This window comes from Rana temporaria, chromosome 4, assembly GCF_905171775.1.
Source record: "Rana temporaria chromosome 4, aRanTem1.1, whole genome shotgun sequence".
NCBI lineage: Eukaryota > Metazoa > Chordata > Amphibia > Anura > Ranidae > Rana > Rana temporaria.
Window position 1 is genome coordinate 125948612 of NC_053492.1, and position 23556 is coordinate 125972167.

The 23556-nt window shown below is 44.6% G+C and overlaps 1 protein-coding gene across 1 annotated transcript in view; it reads left to right on the forward strand.

The window, feature by feature from the left end:
* The first annotated feature begins 4348 nt into the window (after positions 1 to 4348).
* Positions 4349 to 23556, forward strand: part of FARSB (phenylalanyl-tRNA synthetase subunit beta) — a 78752-nt gene continuing 59544 nt past the window's right edge. Inside the window, exons 1-5 of the mRNA XM_040349038.1 lie at positions 4349 to 4458; positions 9058 to 9113; positions 17984 to 18138; positions 18311 to 18383; positions 20335 to 20450. Coding sequence (XP_040204972.1) covers positions 4401 to 4458; positions 9058 to 9113; positions 17984 to 18138; positions 18311 to 18383; positions 20335 to 20450 — 458 coding nt within the window. The 5' untranslated portion in view covers positions 4349 to 4400. The remainder of the gene's footprint in view (positions 4459 to 9057; positions 9114 to 17983; positions 18139 to 18310; positions 18384 to 20334; positions 20451 to 23556) is intronic.

Below are 23556 nucleotides of genomic sequence, written 5' to 3' on the forward strand. Positions count from 1 at the left end.
ATGAATGCAGCCATCTAAGATTTGGTATGCTGTTTGGGTTTACTACTGCTTGTCCAGACCTGCTAACCAGGTTTCTTTGATCGCTTATGAAATCAATAAAACAATAATGCAAAACAATGTTTATTATATTGCATATTTATATATACATTATATGCACATCAGCCAACAGGGTTGTAGCAGATATACAATATATATACAGTATATTGTATTGTTCTTTCCTGCATCCCTATACCGTTCATCATTTAAAAGCATGAATATTTAATTCTCTGCTGACAGCTGAATGTAAAAAAAATTATTGCTGGTAATAAACAAAATTGTGAATAAACTGTGTGAGGTCACCCCTTGCGTCTGGTATGGGTTTTGAGGGGGACCCCAACAAAATGGCGTAGCCCACCCCCCCCCAAAAAAAAAAATCCATACCAGGCCCTTATCTGAGCATGCAGCCTGGCAGGTCAGAAAAGGGAGGGGTGGACGAGCAAGCGCGCCCGCCTGCCAAACCATACCAGGTCACATGCCCTCAACATGGGGGGGTGTTTTGGTGGTTGTGGGGATCTCCTCCGCCCAGGGACCACTTAGACAATACGTCATATCACCTTTTGGCGGCCCCTCCCTGTAGGCGATCACCTGGGACACGTGACAGGTCCCAGGCGATTGCCTGTCCATTTAGGGAGCGCTGCGCTGTTCGCGCAGTGAGTGCCCGGCCGTGAATCCGAAAGCTGTCACGGCCGGGTGCCCACAGTTACAATGGAGGCGCCGGCGGAGAAGGGGGGGAAGAGGAACGAAGCTCCGTGCGGCGCGTAGCTGGACCATGGAACAGGTAAGTGTCTGTTTATTAAAAGCCAGCAGCTACACTTTTTGTAGCTGCTGCCTTTTAATAAACATAAAAAAAGCCTGGAACTCCCCTTTAATAAAGGACTTTTTTTGGGTGAATGGGTAGGAGTACAATGAACCCCATACTCATTCACATGGAAGGTCTGGAATTCAGGAGCCTCTTTCTTAAAGGGGGCTTCCAGATTTCAATAAGCCTCTGCCCGCAGACCCCCACCCAGGGTTGCTGGGAAGGGGCCCTTGACCCCATCAACACCGGTCCACCCAAAGCACCCCCCTATGTTAAGGGCATGTGGTCTGGTATTGTTGGGGGGGATGTTCGCTCATCCCCACCCTTTCCTGACTTGCATGCTCGGACAAGGGTCTAGTATGGATTTTTGGGAGGACCCCAGGCTATTATTTTTTCAAATGAAACTAACTCACCACTACCCAATCTACTCACCCCCATCCCTAGACACTTGCCTGACTGAGCCACCACTTCTGTCTATCAAACTCCTGTGAGGAGGGATCGGGGGGCATGGCTTACCGGTGCGGCGTGTGTCTATGGATGCATCCGTAGGAAAGAGGGGCAGACAGCACTGACAGGGGACTGAAATTAGGAGGATCAGGATTGCTTTGTGCACAGAGCAGATAAACAGAACATCTTTTTTAATTCAATAAAAAATAAAATAAATTACTTTTTTTTTCTCATTTGATTTGATTATCCTGCTATATCAATGACACTTATGATCAGAACAATAAAGGAGTTATGATATTAGGCTGATGTCACACAAATCGTGATCAAGATTGCTATCAGCCCACTCAAATTGGTTCTAAAGGCTGATGGTTGTTCACCTTAAAGCGTATTTCCAGCCTTTTTTATGTTCATTAAAAGTCAGCAGCTACTAAAAGTGTAGCCGCTGGCATTTAATAAACATACACTTACCTGTTCCACTGTCCAGCGGCATGCCACCCGGAGCTCCGCCCCCCTCTCCGCCGGCGCCTCCATTCTAACTGTGGGCACCCGCCCGTGACAGCTTTCGGCTTCACTGCTGGGCACTCACTGCGCATGCGCGAACGGCGCTACGCTCCCTAACTGGACAGGTGTTCGGTGACAGGTCCCAGGTGATCGCCTACAGGGAGGAGCCACATTAGGCAATGTGACGAGTCACCTAAGTGGTCCCTGGGCGGAAGGAGGAAGTGGGACAGGAAGTCCCACTCCTACTGAAGCCCCCATCCCCTCCCCCCCCCAAAAAATGACATGCCAAATGTGGCATGTAAGGAGGTAAGGAGTGGTTTAAGCGGAAGTTCCACTTTTGGGTGGAACTCCGCTTTAATGCAAAACAATAATGCTAAATCTGGCAGTGAAAGGGTTAAAGAGGCACAAGGCAGCATATATATATATATATATATATATATATATATATATAAAAAAATGGAATGCTAAAAATTTGCGTTCAGCTGCCTGAGGCTTTCTAGCATTTTACAATCTAAGGTCCCTAACTCTTATACCTACACATACTAGGGCCAATTTAAACAGGATCCAATTAACCTTCCAGCATGTCTTTTGAAGTGTGGGAGGAAACCGGAATAAAAAACATGCAGGCACAGGGAGAACATGCAAACTATGCAAACTACATGCAGATAATGTCTGATAGTTCAGACCAGGCAGAAGTACTAACCACTAAGCCAGCATTTTACTAAAATGGCACATTTATCCTCCCTAGGCGTCTACTACAAATACCATCATTCCATACCTCCCAACTTTCTGAGATGGGAACGAGGGACACCTATTAGCAAAAGTATGTAGGCATAGGACACACCCCTGCCATGCCCCCTTAACCGCTTAACGACCGTCCCATGTACATATATACGTTGGCAGAATGGCACAGACAGGCAGAACGACGTGCCCGCATGTCGCTGCCTAGACGTGTGTCTAGGTACATACGACGGTGGTAAGCCTCTGGGAGCGATCCGGGATGAGGGCGCGGCTATTCGTTTCTAGCCGCCCACTCGCGATTGCTCACCGGAGCTGAAGAACAGGGAGAGCCGTATGTAAACACGGCTTCCCCGTGCTTCACTGTGGCGGCTGCATCGATCGAGTCATCCCTTTTATAGGGAGATACAATCGATGACGTCAGTCCTACAGCCACACCCCCCTACAGTTGTAAACACACACTAGGTGAAACATAACTCCTTCAGCGCCCCCTGTGGTTAACTCCCAAACTGCAACTGTCATTTTCACAATAAACAATGCAATTTAAATGCATTTTTTTGCTGTAAAAAATGACAATGGTCCCAAAAATGTGTCAAAATTGTCCGAAGTGTCCGCCATAATGTCACAGTCACGAAAAAAAACGCTGATCGCCGCCATTAGTGGTAAAAAAAAAAAATATATAAAAATGCAATAAAACTATCCCCTATTTTGTAAACGCTATAAATTTTGCGCAAACCAACCAATAAACGCTTATTGCGATTTTTTTTACCAAAAATATGTGGAAGAATACGTATCGGCCTAAACTGAGGAAAAAAAATGTTTTTTTATATATTTTTGGGGGATATTTATTATAGAAAAAAGTAAAAAAATATTGCATTTTTTTCAAAATTGTCGCTCTATTTTTGTTTATAGCACAAAAAATAAAAACCACAGAGGTGATCAAATACCACCAAAAGAAAGCTCTATTTGTGGGAAGAAAAGGACGCAAATTTCGTTTCGGTACAACATTGCATGACCGCGCAATTACCAGTTAAAGCAGCGCAGTGCCAAATTGTAAAAACACCTCTGGGCATTTAGCTGCATATTGGTCCGGGGCTTAAGTGGTTAAAGGAGACAAACAACAACAACAACAACAAAATGATTAGTTAAACCCACAAGTGCTTTTTTTTTACCACTACTATTCCTTTATATTGGCTTTTAAAATTTACAGATGCATCAATTTAGCAATTGGATGAAAGGCTTAGCTCTGGAAAACACTTATTGATCAGACCAAAATGAGGGACAAATGAGGAGGAAAGAGGGACATAGCTCCAAATCAGGGACAGTCCCTCGAAATCAGGGACAAGTTTGGAACTATGTCATTCTATAACCAGCTAAATCCTGTTCTCTGTGCCATTTTTTATGTTACAGTATTTTTTATAGGACTACAGAACAGCAGTGCGCAGTCTCCCTTTAACGCAGACCTTCCTTCCTCTACACCAATCACGTGTCTCAGGCCTGTTTTGCGTTCCAAGTCTCGAAATGAAATTTCAGCTCAGCCATTGGTTGACATTTTCAAGCTCTGATTGGGCAATGGAAAAGGCCCCGCTTCTACGGCAATAAACGTGATGCAATAGATAGTAAGGAGCCTGTGATGCCCTCGTTATTGCCGGACACGAGTCTCCAGAAAACTTGGAGTAGATAAGCTATTTTTCTAACACGGTATCATACAAAAATAAGGATTAAAACAACGAATTTGAGTTTTGTTTTTCACACGAAGCTATTAGCGCTATACTTATTGTGAGTTTGGATTCAGGCGGCATGGGCACCCCGGCATGTGAGGACTACTGCCTCGTAGTTGTGGGGTCCTCAATGGTACCGGTGTCCCAGCTGAAGCATGCCGACTGTCAATGTGAAGAGAGATGTGCTGTACAAGGCCCTGGGCCGCTCCTATAGTAAGTGTCCGCATACAGCACGGAGAACGTGAGCCAGTCATGTCAGGGAGGGGGGACGCGGGTCTCAGAAGCCGCACATGGAAGCTGGCACTCGGTTCCAGGACAGAGAGTCTATTACAGTGGCTCTAACAGGGAAACATTTTACCTTACTGTATTCCCTGCATTGGGGTACACATGTGTCAATGTTTCTATACCCCCCCCCCCCCCCATTTACTTACTTGGTCCAGTCTTGTACCCATCTACTCCAGATCTCTCATCTCTACCACAGGACAGAGGCAGCAATGGGAGCTACTGGCTGTCAATCAAATCTTGTGAGCAGACTTGGGGCATGGCTGAGCAGTGCTGTGTGTGTCAATGGAGGCGCACAGCCCAGCTCAGGATTGAGGCCACAGGTGTGCCACCATAGGGAGTGGCTTCCTATAAAGAAGAATGGAGCGCCAGTAGGGGGACCCCAGAAGAAGAGGATTGGGGCCACTTTGTGCAAAAACATTCCAGAGTAGGGAAGTGTAATATGTTTATTTAAAAAAATGAAAATAAAGCAAAAAGCTAACATTTAACCACTTCAATACTTGGCATTTTCACCCCCTTCCTGCCTAGACCAATTTTTAGTTTTCAGCGCTGTTGCATTTTGAATGACAATTGCGCGGTCGTGCGACGTCGCTTCCAAACACATTTGACATCCTTTTTTCCCCACAAATAGAGCTATATTTTGGTGGTATTTGATCACCTCTAAGGTTTTTATTTTTTGCGCTATAAACAAAAGAAAAGTGACAATTTTGAAAAAAACACAATATTTTTTACTTTTTGACTTAATAAATATCACAATTATTTAAAAAAAACAAAACATTTTTTTCCTCAGTTTAGGCCGATACGTATTCTTCTACATATTTTTGGTAAAAATATAAGAGTATATTGATTGGTTTGTGCAAAAGTTATAGCGTCTACGAAAGAGGGGATAGATATATTGCATTTTTATTTTTTTTACTAGTAATGGCGGCGATCTGTGTGTTTTTTTTTATGACCGTGACATTGCGGCGGACATATCGGACACCTTTGACACATTTTTGAAACCATTTAAATTTATTGGTGCTATAAAACTGCACTGATTACTGTGTAAATGTGACTGTCAGGGAAGGGGTTAACACTACGGGGCGCTGAAGGGGTTAATATGTTCCCTAGGGAGTGATTCTAACTGTGGGGGAGGGGACTCACAAGGGGAGGAGACCAATATGTGTTCCTCTGTACTGGGAACACAGCATCGGTCTCATCACCTCTGACAGGCGCTCCACACACAGATCCATGGTCCTGCTGTAATCACAGGAAATTGTGGGTGCCCAGCGAACATCGCGGCCGCAGGGCACGCGCACCGGGTCCCGAGCAATGGCTCGCTGCCGTCTAGATGGCCGGGAAGCCCAGGACGTCATATGGAAGATCCCATCTGTAGACGTCATTTGTCTATGGGCGGGTAGGGAAGTGGTTAAAACCCCTTCAAAGAGGAAGTAAGCTTCAGGCTGAATTTGTTTTCTGACATGTAAAGTAAAGCCATAATGTGCTAGTATGCATTGCATACCAGCCCATTATGTGAAACATACCTGCAAACCAGGGGTCTCAAACTGGCGGCCCTCCAGCTGTTATGAAACTACAAGTCCCATGAGGCAGTGCAAGGCTGACAGTTACAAGCATGACACCCACAGGCAGCGGCATGATGGGACTTGTAGTTCCGCAACAGCTGAAGCGCCGGCAGTTTGAGACCCTTGCTGTAAACGAAGCCTTCCAGCGATGTGTTGTCACCGCTGGAGGCCGCGTCCATCTACACCTGTCTTCCTTATGGGTCGGTGGACACTGGCTCTGTGACTGGCTGGAGCCACATTACATCACTCCCACGCATGTGCACAGGAGCCCCCTGTCACGACACAAAAGAACGGCACGGGTGGCTGTTCCTTCACACTGCATGCACCAATGACATAAGGGGCTGCATGTACAGTAAATATCTCATAAAGGAGATAATTCCAATACCTAGAGGTACAATTCATCTATGGGTAATGGCACGGCACTATGCTGGAACAGGTATGCTGCGTTGTAGCAGCTTCCATTTGAGGCTTCTCATACAGGTATGTAAGTGTGTGACAGAATCCCTCCCCAACTGTCCTGATCTATCAGCAGATGCCTGAGATATCCCTTGTCTCGGTGTCCTACGTGAAAAAAGTTGTAAGGTAAGTGCACTTAGTAAAATATGTATATTTTACTATATCGCACACTGTGTGTGTGTGTGTGTGTGTGTGTATGTATGTATGTGTGTGTGTGTGTGTATATATATATATATATATATATATATATATATATATATATATATATATATATATATATATATATATATATATATATATATATATATATATTGGCAGGAGGGAGGGGATGTCCAATCTTGTAGCCTTCCACATGCATTCCAGGCTCTTCCATCCCACTGGGAGACCCAAGTGTGTAGCCGGCGGTTCTGCCAGCTAAAAATAGAGCCTGTCGGGGGGAATGGAATGGCCCTGATCATCTCTATGGTCACAGAAACTGGAAGCCACAAGTATTTTGTCACTTCTGGTTTCACCAAATGTCAGCAAACTACTGGTTGTTTGAAAAAAAGCATTGGATCATACTGATCTTGTTATTATCTGAAGCTTTTAAGGGCAGAGGAGAGATCCGGGATCTAACAATAAAAGTGATAAAACATTTTTTTTTAACCGGTTAAGGACCGCCAAACGACTATTTATGTCAGCAGAATGGCACGGCTGGGCACATAGACATACAGGTACGTCGCCTTTAAGACGCCCAGCCGTGGGTCGCGAGCGTGCCGGCGCACTCATGACCTGGTCCTGTCCTCCGTGACCACACCCGCGGACCCGATCACCGCCGGTGTCCCGCGATCGGGTCACAGAGAGGAAGAACGGGGAGAGGTAAGTGTAAACAAACCTTCCCCGTTCTTCCTAGTGCGGCCATTGGTGATCGTCTGTTCCCTGTGTTAGGGAACGACGATCAGTGACGTCGCACACAGCCACTCCCCCACACAGTAAGAACACTCCCTTAGTACACATTTAACCCCTACAGTGCCGCCCTCCTGGTTAACCCCTTCACTGCCAGTGTCATTTTTACAGTAACCAGTGCATTTTTATAGCTCTTTTCGCTGTGAAAATGACAATGGTCCCAAAAATGTGTCAAAAGTGTTCGATGTGTCCGCCATAATGTCGCAGTCACAGAAAAAATCACTGATCGCCGCCATTACTAGTAAAAAAAAAATTATTAATTAAAATGCCATAAAACTATTTTGTAAACGCTATCAATTTTGCGCAAACCAATCAATAAACGCTTATTACGATTTTTTTTTTTTTTTACCAAAAAAATTTAGAAGAATACGTATCGGCCTAAACTGAGGAACGTTTTTTTTTATATATATATTTTTGGGGGATATTTTTTATAGCAAAAAGTAAAAAATACAGATTTTTTTTTTAAATTGTCACTTTATTTTTGTTTATAGCACAAAAAATATAAACCGCAGAGGTGATCAAATACCACCAAAAGAAAGCTCTATTTGTGGGAAAAAAAGGATGACAATTTTGTTTGGGAGCCACGTCGCACGACCGCGCAATTGTCAGTTAAAGCGATGCAGTGCCTAATCGCAAAAAGGGGCCAGGTCCTTTACCTGCATAATGGTCTGGGTCTTAAGTGGTTAAAGGGACAGTGTAAAAATGAAATAATTACAAATATTTTTTAAAGTGCCGCAATCCCTGTGCAGACACACATGTCGGTCCCACATCAGCACGTAAACAGCAAACATGAGTTATCGCAGTAATTCTAGCACCAGACCTCATGTGTAAATCTAAAAATGGTAACCTGTAATTTTTCCAAAGAATTGCATTTGAAATACTGCGACATAAACAATTGCAACATCTGCCACTTTATTCTCTAGGAACTTTGCTTAAAAAAATATATGATGTTTGGCAGTTTTAAGCAATTTTCCAATAAAAATACAGATTTTTACATGTAAACAAAAAGTAAAAAAAAGAAAAAGAGACCCGGTCTTGAAGTGGATATTTACCTTTATAATTCTATTGCACTGTGTTTAATTTCTGTTCGTCTTCAAGCTACCAGATATTATTATTGACACCAAGCAACCCTTGGTGACGTTCAGCCTCCCCTCACACTCTTCACATCCTAAGATTGACATGATAAGGCCACCGAGGAAATGTGTTTGCATAGCGTTCCATTCAGTCTTTACAAAAGGTTCTGTTATTGGCGATGAGCGATCATTCCAGACAGGCTATGATGTCATATGTTGGCTTACTGCTTTGTAAATGCAAAGCAGACTTAAATACAGAGTGCTGTAAATGAAGGGTAAGTACACAAATCTATATATAGAATGTGTGAGGGTGTTCCTTTCACTTGCCTGCATAGATCATTTCCTTTGTTTACCACAGCGGTGTATTCCTACTTTTAAATAACTACATCTCATGTTTCAGTTCTCTGGCCAGATTATAACAAAGCTAACAAAACCAATCAAGTTATCAATTTAGAAATGGTGATCACTTCTTTTTCTGTGTTTTGCTTTAACAGCTGATGAAGAGTTTGATGAGCTCTGCTTTGAGTTTGGTCTTGAATTAGATGAAATTGTAAGTATTCGTTTGCACATGTTTGTAATGATGGCTTTGTATTTTTGGTACCAATATCCTTAACCATTTAACCCCCGGACCATATTGCTGGTCAAAGACCAGGCCACTTTTTGCGATTCGGCACTGCGTCGCTTTAACTGACAATTGCGCGGTCGTGCGACGTGGCTCCCAAACAAAATTGGCGTCCTTTTTTCCCCACAAATAGGGCTTTCTTTTGGTGGTATTTGATCACCTCTGCGGTTTTTAGTTTTTGCGCTATAAACAAAAATAGAGCGACAATTTAGAAAAAAATTAATATTTCTTTATCGTACATCACGGGACACAGAGCGGCATTCATTACTATATGGGTTATATGGAGTACCTTCAGGTGTAGACACTGGCAATCTCAAACAGGAAATGCCCCTCCCTATATAACCCCCTCCCATAGGAGGAGTACCTCAGTTTTTCCGCCAGTGTCTTAGGTGTTAGTCATGGTTTAGCTTGCCTCCACATCCTTGGGATTAGGTGAGCTAACCGGTTCTGTCCAAAAAAGCCTCAGCGCTAAAGTGGTCAGTAACCGGACCCCAAACCCTTGGGGTATAGCCCATAATGCTTTTCTTTTTAGAGAGCTGGACCCTGGGCCCAGAACTTAGAAACCTTTGGGTGCCTAATGTTTCTGTTGCCAGAGTGCTATATGGGCCCAGGACAGTGGATCCTTCATAGGAACCCAGGGCCTGAAGGTCTAGACATCCCCACCGAGATGGGGGAAGATTGGGCCTCTTGCTTGGCAAAGTCCTGCGGCATGGAGCAGGTAAGTGAGGGGAAAACTTGCGGAACTTGGTTCTTAGCAGGTTTTTTCTGGGGGGTCACAGGGGACATGCCTAAAGTTATGCACTGCATCTGGCAAACTAGTCACATATCATAAAGATAGGATGGCTCTATATGTATTATTCCCCATAAGATGTGACCTCCCTTGTAGTGTTGGAAAAGCATTGAGTGGGGCCTGTGTGATATAAAAGTATATGTGTGTGTCAGAGAGCTGTGCTTACCTGCAAGCCTCCAGGCGATGCTCCATTCAGTCTTCCTCCTCACGGCCTGCAAAGCAGGCAAAACGCCGACCTCTGGAGCAGAGAGGTCCCTTCCTCCCAACCCCACCCCACCCCCCCCCTGTCGGGAGGGGCATTTCCTGTTTGAGATTGCTGGGGGGGAAGGGCGGGTCAGTGGCTTAAGGAAGGGGCGGCCCTTCCTTGTTTGTTCCATATAGCTCATTCAATACTTTGGAACTGAGGAGGAAAGACCAGAACGGCAAGCACGGGGCGCCGAGGACACACAGTGGCCAGAAAGAATATTGCAGTCTTCAGAAAGACTGTTTTCAAGCCTAGAAATAGGCTGTTTCTTTTCCATCTCATAGTTTTTCTTGCAATACTACTCAGGGGGACAGAATGTTTTTTCTTTCCTAGATTTGAAAAAAAAAAAAAAAAAAAAAGATTTTTTTTTTGAAAAAAAAAAAAAAAAAAAGTGTCATCTAGGGGAGAGGAAGCATTTTTTATCCCCCAAACAGGTGTTTGGGCATTTAACTATTTATAAGTCCCAGGTACCAATAAGTAGCAGGTGTACCTCGGTATTGTACCATGGCATCAAAAAACAAGGGTACAAGAGGTGGGGATTCCCCCAGAGAGTCTGAGGTCTCGGACAATGCTATGCCGCTGCTTTCCCCACAGGGAGCCTTGGGGCCATCGGGATCTGGGGCTGGAGCTGACGCGGGTCAGTCCAACCCTAAGATGGTCACGGAGGAGGTATTACTCACCTCTTTAAAAGAGATGCAGAAAAGCATGGGTAAAATGATAGCCGCAGCTATGCGGGGCAGTAAGCGGAATAGATCTCCGTCGCCCGAGCGCGGACCCTCAGAAGAGGAGGTCCTTTCCTCAGGGGAATTGGACGACCTCTTGGACAAGGACCAAGTAGGTTCAGGGATCGAAGATCCGGATACAGAGGAGTCTGGGGCAGTCTCCCTGAGGGAGAGCTGGTGGATTCAAGGATTGTCGGACTTGGTCCATAGGGCATTCAACTTGCCAGTACCAGATCTCCAGGTATCGACGGTTTCAGCTTTGGGCTCACTGAGGGCGCCTCAAAGCAATGCTGTGTTTCCGATCCATCCTCTATTAGAGGGAGTTTTGTTCCAAGATTGGAACAAGCCAGATAAGATCTTCTTACCACCTAAGAAGTTCTCTGTCCTATATCCTATGGAAGAAAAATTTTCCAAAAGATGGGCTACTCCTGCAGTGGACGCAGCCATCTCATGTGTTAACAAATCGTTAACATGCCCTGTAGAAAACATACAGGTGTTCAAGGATCCAGTTGATAAGCGCTTGGAAGCACTACTTAAGAACTCCTTCACTACTGCAGGGGCAGTAGTACAGCCAGCTGTGGCTGCGATTGGGGTCGCTCAAGCATTATCGGATCAATTTAAGCAGATGCTTAAACTTATTCCTGCCCAGCAGGCAGAAGAATTTTCGGATGTCCCTAAGGCCATATGTTTTACGGTAGACGCAATCAAGGATTCTATCCAGCAAGCGTCACGTTTATCGTTATCCCTTATCCATATGAGAAGACTCTTATGGTTAAAAAGCTGGGAGGCTGAGCCCCCATGCAAGAAGCTCCTGGTAGGGTTCCCCTTCCATGGAGGACGACTCTTCGGAGAAGACCTAGATAAATACATTCAGACCATTTCAAACGGCAAGAGTACTCTCTTGCCAACTAAGAAGAAGGTTCAGGGGCCTGCGTTTAAACGACAGTATTCCCCTGGGCAGGGGCCCTCTAATGCCAAGCAGTATCGACGGCCTCCTGCAAAAGCAAACTTCGGCTTCAACAGCAAATCACAAGGACAGGCTGTTAGAGGCAAAAGGCAGTGGTTTCGCAAACCAGCAAAACCAGCCCCCAAGCCAACCTTATGAAGGGGCGCCCCCACCCACGAAGGTGGGGGGAAGGCTGCGACTCTTTTCAGAGATTTGGGAAGCCAGCATTCCCGACGAGTGGGTACGGTCTTCCGTGGCCACAGGCTACAAATTAGATTTCCTAAGGTTTCCTCCTCCTCATTTCCAGGAGTCGAGGATTCCAAACGATCCGCCTCGGATTCCGGCCAGTCCTGGAACAGGGGCTGGGTTTCTACTCCAACCTATTCATCATCCCCAATGGAGATGTCAGGCCAATTTTGGACCTAAAGATGGTAAATGCATATCTAAAGATCCGCTCATTTCGGATGGAATCCGTGCGGTCAGCAGCTGCCACACTCCAGAAGGACGACTTCATGGCGTCCATAGACATAAAGGATGCCTACCTTCATGTTCCAATTTATCAGCCACATCAAAGATATCTACGCTTCATGGTGGCTTCGCGTCACTTCCAATTCGTGGCGCTTCCCTTCGGGTTGGCTACGGCCCCCCGGGTGTTCACGAAGGTCCTAGCTCCGATCCTAGCCAAGCTAAGGATCCAAGGGGTCACGATCCTAGCATACCTGGACGACCTCCTAGTCATAGACCACTCGTCTCCCGGCTTGGAGCGAGCAGTGGCCCTCACGGTCCAATACCTCGAGAGGTTCGGCTGGGTCCTAAATCGAGAAAAGTCAGCTTTCCAGCCCACAAGGCAGTTGGAATATCTCGGCATGAGATTAGACACAGAACAACAAGGAGTGTTCCTACCTCTGAGGAAGGTAAAAGCCATCAAGGAATTAATCCTACTGGTTCTAAGCAAGAAAGAACCGACTATTCGCCTATGTATGAGGTTACTAGGCAAGATGGTGGCCACGTTCGAGGCGGTACCATACGCCCAGAGCCACACTCGCATCCTACAGGCAGCCATCCTGTCAGCATGGAGCAGAAGGCCACAGGCCTTGGATATCCCGTTGCCGCTCTTATCAAGAGTCCGACAAAGTCTGTGTTGGTGGTTAGACCCTCAGAATCTACTGAAGGGGAAGTCTTTCAGCCCAGTGGCTTGGAAGATAGTGACCACAGACGCCAGCCTGACGGGCTGGGGAGCAATTTTGGATGGTTGCACTCGCCAAGGTACTTGGGCAAAGCCAGAGAAGCAGTTGCCCATCAACATCTTGGAGCTCAGAGCTGCTCGACTAGCCCTCAGGGCTTGGACGTCAAAATTGCAGGGGTTCCCGGTGAGAATTCAATCAGACAATGCCACGGCCGTGGCATACATAAATCACCAAGGGGGAACCAGGAGTCAAGCCGCTCAGAGAGAGGTGAGCTTGATTCTCCTATGGGCAGAGGCGCATGTGCCCTGCATATCGGCAATATTCATTCCAGGAGTGGACAACTTTCAGGCGGACTTCTTAAGCCGCCAGACTCTATGGCCGGGGGAATGGTCTCTGCATCCACAAGTCTTTCAAGCACTCTGCCAAAGATGGGGAGTGCCGGACGTGGATATCATGGCATCGAGACTCAACAAGAAACTAGACAGGTTCATATCCCGCTCAAGGGATCCGATGGCCTGCGGAACCGATGCGTTGGTTTGCCCTTGGCATCAGTTCAAACTTCTTTATGCGTTTCCCCCGCTCCAGTTACTACCCCGCCTGCTGCGCAGGATCCGGGTGGAACACATACCAGTCATCCTGGTAGCTCCAGCATGGCCCAGAAGGGCATGGTACTCACTCATCCTAAAGATGGTAGTGGGAGACCCTTGGACTCTTCCTCTACGGCCAGACCTGCTATCGCAAGGTCCGATCCTCCACCCTGCCTTACGGCATCTAAATTTGACGGCCTGGAAGCTGAATCCCTGATTCTCAGGGGTAGAGGTCTGTCTCAGAAAGTAGTCTCTACCCTAATCAGAGCCAGGAAACCGGTCTCTAGGGTGATTTATTACAGGGTCTGGAAGGCCTATGTAGGCTGGTGTGAGTCCAAGCGATGGCTTTTCTCGCAAATTTACCATCGATAGAGTATTAAGTTTTCTCCAGCTAGGAGTGGATAAAGGATTGGCATTAAGCACAATCAAAGGACAGATTTCTGCTCTGTCAGTGTGGTTTCAGCGGCCGCTGGCCACCCACTCGCTGGTTAAGACCTTCCTTCAAGGGGTCTTACGTATTAGACCTCCAGTTAAATCCCCGCTTTGTCCGTGGGATTTAAATCTTGTTCTGTCAAGTTTACAGAAACAACCGTTTGAGCCGTTGGCTGAAATTCCTTTGGTTCTACTGACAAGGAAGTTAGTATTTTTGGTTGCCATAGTTTCCGCAAGAAGAGTTTCGGAGCTAGCGGCCTTATCCTGTAAGGAACCATATCTTGTTTTTCATAAGGACAGGGTCGTTCTCCGCCCTCATCCTTCCTTCCTACCGAAGGTCATATCCAGTTTTCATTTGAACCAGGATTTGGTATTACCATCCTTCTTCCCTAAACCTACTTCCAGAAAGGAAGGGTTGCTGCATACCTTGGATATTGTCAGGGCCATGAAGGCCTATCTTAAAGCTACAAAGAAGATCCGGAAAACAGATGTGCTGTTCATTCTACCGGATGGGCCCAAGAAGGGGCAGGCAGCTGCAAAGTCCACCATTTCTAGGTGGATTAAGCAATTAATCACTCAGGCCTACGGCTTGAAAGGGTTGCCTCCTCCAGTATCATTAAAGGCTCATTCTACTAGAGCCATGGGCGCCTCCTGGGCAGCACACCACCAGATCTCTATGGCTCAAGTTTGCAAGGCGGCAACCTGGTCTTCTGTCCACACGTTTACAAAATTCTACAAGTTGGACGTAAGAAGGAATACTGATACTGCCTTCGGGCAGGCAGTGCTGCAGGCTGCAGTTTGAGACCCTCGGATTCCGGGGGCTCCTCTTTTTTGAGTTAAATTTAAAATTTAAAATTATTTTTCTCAACTAAGTTGGATTTATTATGATTTGAGTATATCTCTAAATTAAATCCTTTTGTCTTGGAGATGTTCTCCCTCCCCTCATTGTAAGCATTGCTTTGGGACATCCCATATAGTAATGAATGCCGCTCTGTGTCCCGTGATGTACGATAAAGAAAAAGAGATTTTTAATACAGCTTACCTGTAAAATCTTTTTCTTGGAGTACATCACGGGACACAGAGCTCCCACCCCTCTTTTTTGAGGACCATTTTGGGAGGCATACTGCTTGCTACAAAACTGAGGTACTCCTCCTATGGGAGGGGGTTATATAGGGAGGGGCATTTCCTGTTTGAGATTGCCAGTGTCTACACCTGAAGGTACTCCATATAACCCATATAGTAATGAATGCCGCTCTGTGTCCCGTGATGTACTCCAAGAAAAAGATTTTACAGGTAAGCTGTATTAAAAATCTCTTTTTTTTGCTGTAATATCCCCCAAAAATATATAAAAAAAACTATTTTTTTCCTCAGTTTAGGCCGATACGTATTCGTCTACATATTTTTTGTAAAAAAAAATCGCAATAAGCGATTATTGATTGGTTTGCGTAAAAGTTATAGCGTTTACAAAATAGGGGATAGTTTAATGCCATTTTTCTTAATATATTTTTTTTTTACTAGTAATGGCGGCGATCAGCGATTTTTTCCGTGACTGCGACATTTTGGCGGACACTTCAGACACTTTTGACACATTTTTGGGACCATTGGCATTTTTATAGCAATCAGTGCTATAAAAATGCATTGATTACTATAAAAATGCCACTGGCAGTAAAGGGGTTAACCACTAGGGGGGCGAAGAAGGGGTTAATCAATATTTCCTGGGTGTGTTCTAACTGAAGGGGGGGGGGGGGGGGGACTGACATGGGGAAATGATGAATCGCTGTTCATACATTGTATGAACATACGATCGGTCATTTCCCCCCCTGACAGGACCGGGAGCTGTGTGTTTACAGAGGTGTGCCTCTGTTTAAATCCAGGAAGTGCTTAGAAGATAGATCACGATTCTTGCAGCGTAACATCTTTCACTTTAAAACAAATAAATTGGGCTAACTTTACTGTTTTTTTTTTATTCATTGAAGTGTAATTTCCCCCCAAAAAATTGCATTTGAAAGGCCGCTGGGCAAATACAGTGTGACATAAAATATTGCAGCAATTGCCATTTTATTCCCTAGGTTCTCTGCTAAAATCTATATAATGTTTGGGGGTTCCAAGTAATTTTCTAGCAGAAAATATTGATTTTAACTTAAAGTGGAGGTCCAACCGAATTTTTTTTTTTTTTAAAGCCAGCAGCTACAAATACTGCAGCTGCTGACTTTTAAAAAACGGACACTTACCTGTCCAGCGCGCCCGCAATGTCTGTAGCCAAGGCTGAGCAACCGCTCGTCTCTCGGCTGCCCCCGCCGCCATCCTCGGTGAGGAAATCAGGAAGTGAAGCGTTGCGGCTTCACTGCCCGGTTACCTACTGCGCATGTGCGAGCAGTACAGCCCGTTCTCACTGGTCCCCGCTGTCTCCTGGGACCAGTGTGTTTCCCAGAATACAGGGGGGGGGGAAAGGGGCGTGACTTGCAGGAGTCTATTCCCGGAAGTGGGTGCAAATACCTGTATTATACAGGTATCTGCACCCCCTCCTCCTGAAAGGTGGCAAATGTGACACCGGAGGGGGGGGGGGGGGGTAGCGGAAAAGTGGAGGTTCACTTTTTGTGTGGTCCTCCACTTTAAGAAACAAGTGACAGAAAAAGATTTGGACTTTAAGTGGTTAAACTTCCTGCATTTACACACAGAAGTTAGTTCTAAGAAGGAAGTTAGTTACAATGTTTCATGCTGTTACAAACTTGGCAGACTGCCCGGATTTTTTCTTTAGGCCCCTTTCACACTTGTGCGGCTTCACAGTCACGCGATTTTAAGGAATGCCTGTGTAAATGCCATCAAAATCAGCCCAAAGTAGTGCAGGGACTATTTTGAAGTCGGAACGACTTGAAGTTGTACTAATATGAATGGTTGTCATTGGAAATCATGGGGAACGACTTGTCATGCTACTTTGCAGTCCCAGATTTCTGCAGCATATTTGGCAAGTACAGAATTACAGTATATATAAAATAATATGCAAAGTATTTGGAGGGAAGCTTCAGAATGGCAAAGATGTTTTTATTACAAATTTTGTGAGCAGACTGCAGTTGCTCTTTAATGTAAATATTGGAAAACATAGCTTTAGAAATGATAAGGCCTCTTTTACACAGATGTACACTTTACTGCCCTCTGAAAAAGGAATCCATGGTTGATTGCTTTTCAGGCGATGGTGGTCAGAGATTTTACAGGCATTTTAGAGGCAACGTTGCTGCTTCCTGCACACCTGTTTGATCACTCCCCAGGGGAATTTTTTTCTGCATCCCAGTGGAAATGTTAGATTGAACTTCCATGCTTAAACTGCTATAGCTGCGCGGCCCCAAGGACTTCCGTGGGCAAACTTGACAGGGGGTGCGACCTGTCAGATTCGTAATGCCGAGGTAAAGTTATGGCGATGCGAAGCATAGCATTATGTACTTACCTCCTGTAAATTTAGAGATGGGTGGTAAAAACACTGATCAACTGCCTGTTTTTTCAGCCCCCCCAGCCGCTGTTGTAAACTTAGCTTAACATAACAAGAACTTTTCTTTCTCTCGCAAACCTTGTGATTTTCCTTATTTTATTCTTCTGTTGCCAACTTTATTCCTTTAGTACACACCTCACACTACTACTGATGCCGGATCATCCTTGCTTTTTTTGTCTAGCTATCATTTTAGACTATACTGCAACTTTCTCTTTAGACCAGGATCTCATTTTTAGTGCATCAGTGCAAAATCCTCAGTGTAGCAATATGGAAGATGTGCTCACTGCATATATCCAAAATAATAAAGTGAGACATGTAACATAGGGAAACTGAAAAGATTTTATTAAAGACTCTTGACCAAACCCATAAATTAGAAATGTTGATGTAAATTTAATTGCTGTTTCAGACATCAGAGAAAGAGATCATCAGTAAAGAAAAAGGGGATGGAAAAGCTGATGGAGCATCGGATGTTATTCTCTTTAAGATTGATGTACCCGCCAACCGCTATGACCTCCTGTGTCTTGAAGGCCTGGTGCGTGGGCTGCAGGTCTTCAAAGAAAGGTAATACCGATTGCTTGCACTTAGATGTAGGAAACAAGTAACCTTTCTAAATGCAAGAGCAGTCCTGACTGCTGGTGTCATCTATGGACTAATACGTAAGTGTTACAGCAGTATACAGTTTATGTGCATATCTTTGATAATAATGTTACTATTTTTTTTTTTTTTTTTACAGGATAGATGCACCTAGATATAAAAGGATCACACCAGCTGATAACCAACTACAAAGACTTTTTATTACAGAGGAGGTGAGGTTAACGTCTGATTTGAAATAACTATTTATGTGCTTTCCATAGTGGTTTAATAAACCAAACTGAAGCTCCCTTGCCTGTATGCCTTTGTTTGGACCTTGGTGATCTCTATTACTTAAATTGTTTATCAACAGTGGAACTTGAAATGTAACAAAGGAGTGGGGATCTATATAAAGCATGGGTGCTCAACCTTTTGAAGAGCTTAAGTAATTTGGTAACCAGTCAGGGGCCCCCAATGAACTATGGGACTTTACTTCCCCCCCCCCCCCCCCCCCCGTCCAAACTGCAAATGTAAAGGAGCCCTTACTGTCCTGAGCCCCCCTGTAAGGCTGCTTTCACGCTCATGTGTTGCAGTTCACCAGCACCATGGGTGTAGGGCAGTGCACCTGCAGGTTAGCTGCACTGAGCCATGACTTCTATTAAATCTTGCCGGCATGGTGCATTTTCAGAAAGCACACCAAAACTCCTGCAAGATACCTGCAGGATATAATAGAAGTATATGACTCAGTGGAGCTAACCTGCAGGTGCACTGCGCTGCACCTGTGGATTAGTGTGAAAGCAGCCTAATAATCCATTTTTTTTTTTTACTACTAATATGCCCATTGCAGAAATGCAGTGTATGTGATTTTTAATACACTGACCTTTTCCTCTTTTAGCTTCTGCTGGCATCGCTCTCTAGGCTGCTAGAAAGGTCCCAGACCAAGTGCACTTGGTATCACTCTGCCTGGGACAGGAGCCAGCGCTATAGAGGAAGAATTGGCATATGCGGCTGCCTTCCTTCCTCTGCTGCCGGCTCCATGTACTCTGATGCTCTGGGATGGCGGGTCAGTAACCCATTGATCGCAATGTGGGCTTGCCGACCCACCATCCCAGAGCATGGGCATGCGTTTCCCTGGTTTGATGTTGGGAGACACATCAGAGGGCTCTGCGGCCCTGGGTTGAGCATCCCTGATATAAAGATTACTTAAAATGTAACATGGTTGTATGGATCTAGGGAAAATGGCATCCTAAAAACTGACCCTGTTGCATATTGCTTATGCTCAGAATATCCAAGCACATTATGGGAGAGCAAGGGGAAAATCTGGCTACTATGGACAAGGTACATAGTTTCTCATTCGAACACTTGAGTCTTCTTAATGTGTCTTATGCCTTCTACACACGATCGGTTTTCCCGGCGGTAAAAAGTCCACCAGGAAAACTGAGGGGAGAACCGAAAAGGCAGATGTGAACCATCTTATAACATTAGAGGGTCTGAGTGTGAAGTAGGCTGTTAGTGTTAGCAGGATGCTACCCTGTGAAAGGCATTTTTACTACAGGGACAATTCTTTTCTCATGCCGCGTACACACGTCCGGTTTTCCTGGCAGGAAAACTGCCATTAGAGCCTTGGCCGGGAATCCAGGCCATGTGTATGCTCCATCGCAGTGTTTCCCATAGGAAAACTGCCGGCAAAAAGACCGCTGGGAATCCTGGCAGGAAAAAGGAAAACCTGTTCTAATTTTTCCTGCTGGGATTCCCAGCCAAAAGCTCTCATGGCAGTTTTCCTGCCCAGGAAAGCCTTTCACAGGGTAGCATCCTGCTAACACTAACAGCCTACTTCACACTCAGACCCTCTAAAGTTATAAGATGCTTCACATCTGCCTTTTCTTTTACATTTGAAGCAACCTGGTAAACAAGTTGTGGTGGGGTCACCCCAGGGGTCTCTAGCCAAACCTGGCAGACTTTTGTAAAATATTTTGGATGCATTTCTATGTTGATATGTGGTAAAGTTTTGCATTTTGAATGTACAAATAGATGCATCTGTACAATGTTGGGCTGAATATACAGTTTCACAGTCTTTCTTTAATTTCACTTAATTAAGTTCAAAAATGGAATTGGTTAAATATAACAATTTAATGGTTATTTAAAAAGTCCAATATATTAAAGTTTTATGTTTTATGCGTGTATTAGACTGCTGCAGTACGTCCCTATGCAGTGGCTGCAGTGCTTCGCAACATAACCTTCACCCAGGACCGATATGAGAACTTCATTGATCTGCAAGAAAAACTTCACCAGAACATATGCAGGTAGCCTGCTTTTTCCCTCCCTTGTCTGCATTAAATGGATGTAAATGTCACATGTACAGGCTGGATATTGTGAAAATCTCTTAAGTTGTTTTGTGTAATTGTTTTTTAACCACTTCCCGACCGCCTCAGGAACATTTACGTTGGCAGAATGGCACGGACAGGCACATCAACGTACCTGTACGTGCCTGCCTAGACGTGGGTCGGGGGTCTGATCGGGACCCCCCCGGTACTTGCGGCGGTCGGATTCCCTCGGGGAGCGATCCGGGATGACGGCGCGGCTATTCGTTTATAGCCGCTCCGTCGCAATCGCTCCCCGGAGCTGAAGAACAGGGAGAGCCGTATGTAAACATGGTTTCCCCGTGCTTCACTGTGGCGGCATATCGATCGAGTGATCCCTTTTATAGGGAGACTCGATCGATGACGTCAGTCCTACAGCCACACCCCCCTACAGTTGTAAACGCACACTAGGTGAAACATAACTCCTTCAGTGCCCCCTGTGGTTAACTCCCAAACTGCAACTGTCATTTTCACAATAAACAATGCAATTTAAATGCATTTTTTGCTGTGAAAATGACAATGGTCCCAAAAATGTGTCAAAATTGTCCGAAGTGTCCGCCATAATGTCGCAGTCACGAAAAAAATCGCTGATCGCCGCCATTAGTAGTAAAAAAATAAATAAATAATAAAAATGCAATAAAACTATCCCCTATTTTGTAAACGCTATACATTTTGCGCAAACCAATCGATAAACGCTTATTGCGTTTTTTTTTTTTACCAAAAATAGGTCGACGAATACGTATCTAAAATTTTTTAGATATGTTTTTGGGGGATATTTATTATAGCAAAATGTAAAAAATATTGCATTTTTTTTCAAAATTGTCGCTCTATTTTTGTTTATAGCGCAAAAAATAAAAACCGCAGAGGTGATCAAATACCACCAAAAGAAAGCTCTATTTGTGGGGAAAAAAGGACGCCAATTTTGTTTGGGAGCCACGTCGCACGACCGCGCAATTGTCTGTTAAAGCGACGCAGTGCCGAATTGTAAAAACCCCTTGGGTCATTTAGCTGCCTAAAGGTCCGGTCCTTAAGTGGTTAAAGGATACATTCGCCTTTTGTAACATTTTACATTTTTGTGTTACATTTTACACTCATATTCAGGGTGTAACATGTTATGAATGCACTGGCCCCTGCACCCCCGAGTCCCCGTTTTTATAGCAAGCGGGGGATCTTCTCTATCCGCTTGCTGCCATAATCTAACGTGTTCTATAAATGGGGAAAACTACAAGTCCCGACAGCCTTTGCAGAATAAGAATAAGCATGGAAGTTAGAATGTCAAAAGAAAAACCGGAACTCCTGATCTGCATACTTGTTCTAGGTCAGTAGCTCAGAAGTTATTAAAGTGGATCAGCATGACAGTTATTTATCTTATGCCCTGTACACACGATCGGTTCATCCGATGAAAACGGTCTGATGGATTTTTTCATCAGATATCCGATGAAGCTGACTTTCATCAGTCTTGCCTACACACCATCAGTTAAAAAACCGATCATGTCAGAACGCTGTGACGTAAAACACAACGCACGCCGTGCTGAGAAAAATGAAGTTCAATGCTTCCGAGCATGCGTTGACTTGATTCTGAGCATGCGTGGATTTTTAACCAATGGATTTCCCTACAGACGATCGTTTTTTTTCTATCGGTTTTTTAACCATCAGATAATTCTAAAACAGGTTCTAAGTTTTTTCACAGATGGGGAAAAAAAACGATGGGGCCCACACATGATCGGTTCGTCTGATGAAAACGGTCCATCAGACCGTTTTCGTCAGACGAACCGATCGTGTGTATGCGGCATTAGAGGAATGTATGGAAAGGTTAGTGATGGAAGCATTCATGTGAGAAAAGTTCAAGTTAAATGATTACAGAAAACTTAGACTATGTTAACGCAGTGTTTCTCAATTCCAGTCCTCAGCCCCCCCCAACAGGTCAGGTTTTCAGGATTTCCATTATTTTGCACAGGTGATTTGATCAGTTTCACTGCCTTAGTAATCACCACAGCCTTTTCATCTGAGGGAAATCCTGAAAACCTGACCTGTTGGGGGGGCCTGAGGACTGGAATTGAGAAACACTGTGTTAACCCAACATTTTGTATTCCTGGTATGTGCCTGCTGTTCCCTTTGTATTGCTGAAATCCCTGATGAATCCTGCCAGTCCCTCTGCTGACCACCGCACAAGCAATGAGAACACAGTCTTCTCTTCTCCTCCATTTCTGCTGAGAGACACACACACACTCACTCACTGGGAAGATCAGTGTTATGTTGTTTCACCTTGTCTACCCCTGAGCACCTTATGAATTCGAAAACAGATAGAGAGAGCTAGATAGATAGATACATACCTCTCTATCTATCTATCTATATCTATATATATATATCTATATATATATAATCTCTAATATACACACAAACACACTTTGCCTTTCATTTCTATTTTAAACTGAATGGGTTGTTTTAGAAGGCGAGGGCTTATGTATACTTTAAAGTGAAACTCCAGTGTTACATTTTTTTGGGGAACAGCACAAGTGAGTTGAGTTACATTTTATTAGTTACTGACTGTTCAGATGCATACTGTTTACTGTACAAATCCTATCTTCACTGTTGCCAGATATTACACCTAGTGCTCTTCTTCAGGTAGTGCAGCTAATATTTCCGGCTCTCTGAGCTTATGCCATGTACTTGCCACTTCTCTCCCCTCATCCATTCTAGAATGCCTTGTATTCTCTTTACTGTTTGTGAATGGATAAGAGCAGAAGGGCAGGTAAATGGCAGGAATTCCCATTGTACATTCACAAAATACCTTTACTGGACGGGGGGACACTGCAGGTAAATGACAGGATTTCCCTTTGTTAATTTTCAGACAGCCTTGTAGTTTTGACGGAAGACGAGCGCTGTGTGTAGTATCTGTATAGGATTTGTACAGTAAACGGCAGCCATCTGATCATAGATATTCCCCCACAACTATTACCTTTTGTACCACCTCCCCCTCCCTATAGATTGTAAGCTCCATGAGCGGGGCCCTTCCAATCTATCTGTATTAAACTGTATTGTAATTGTA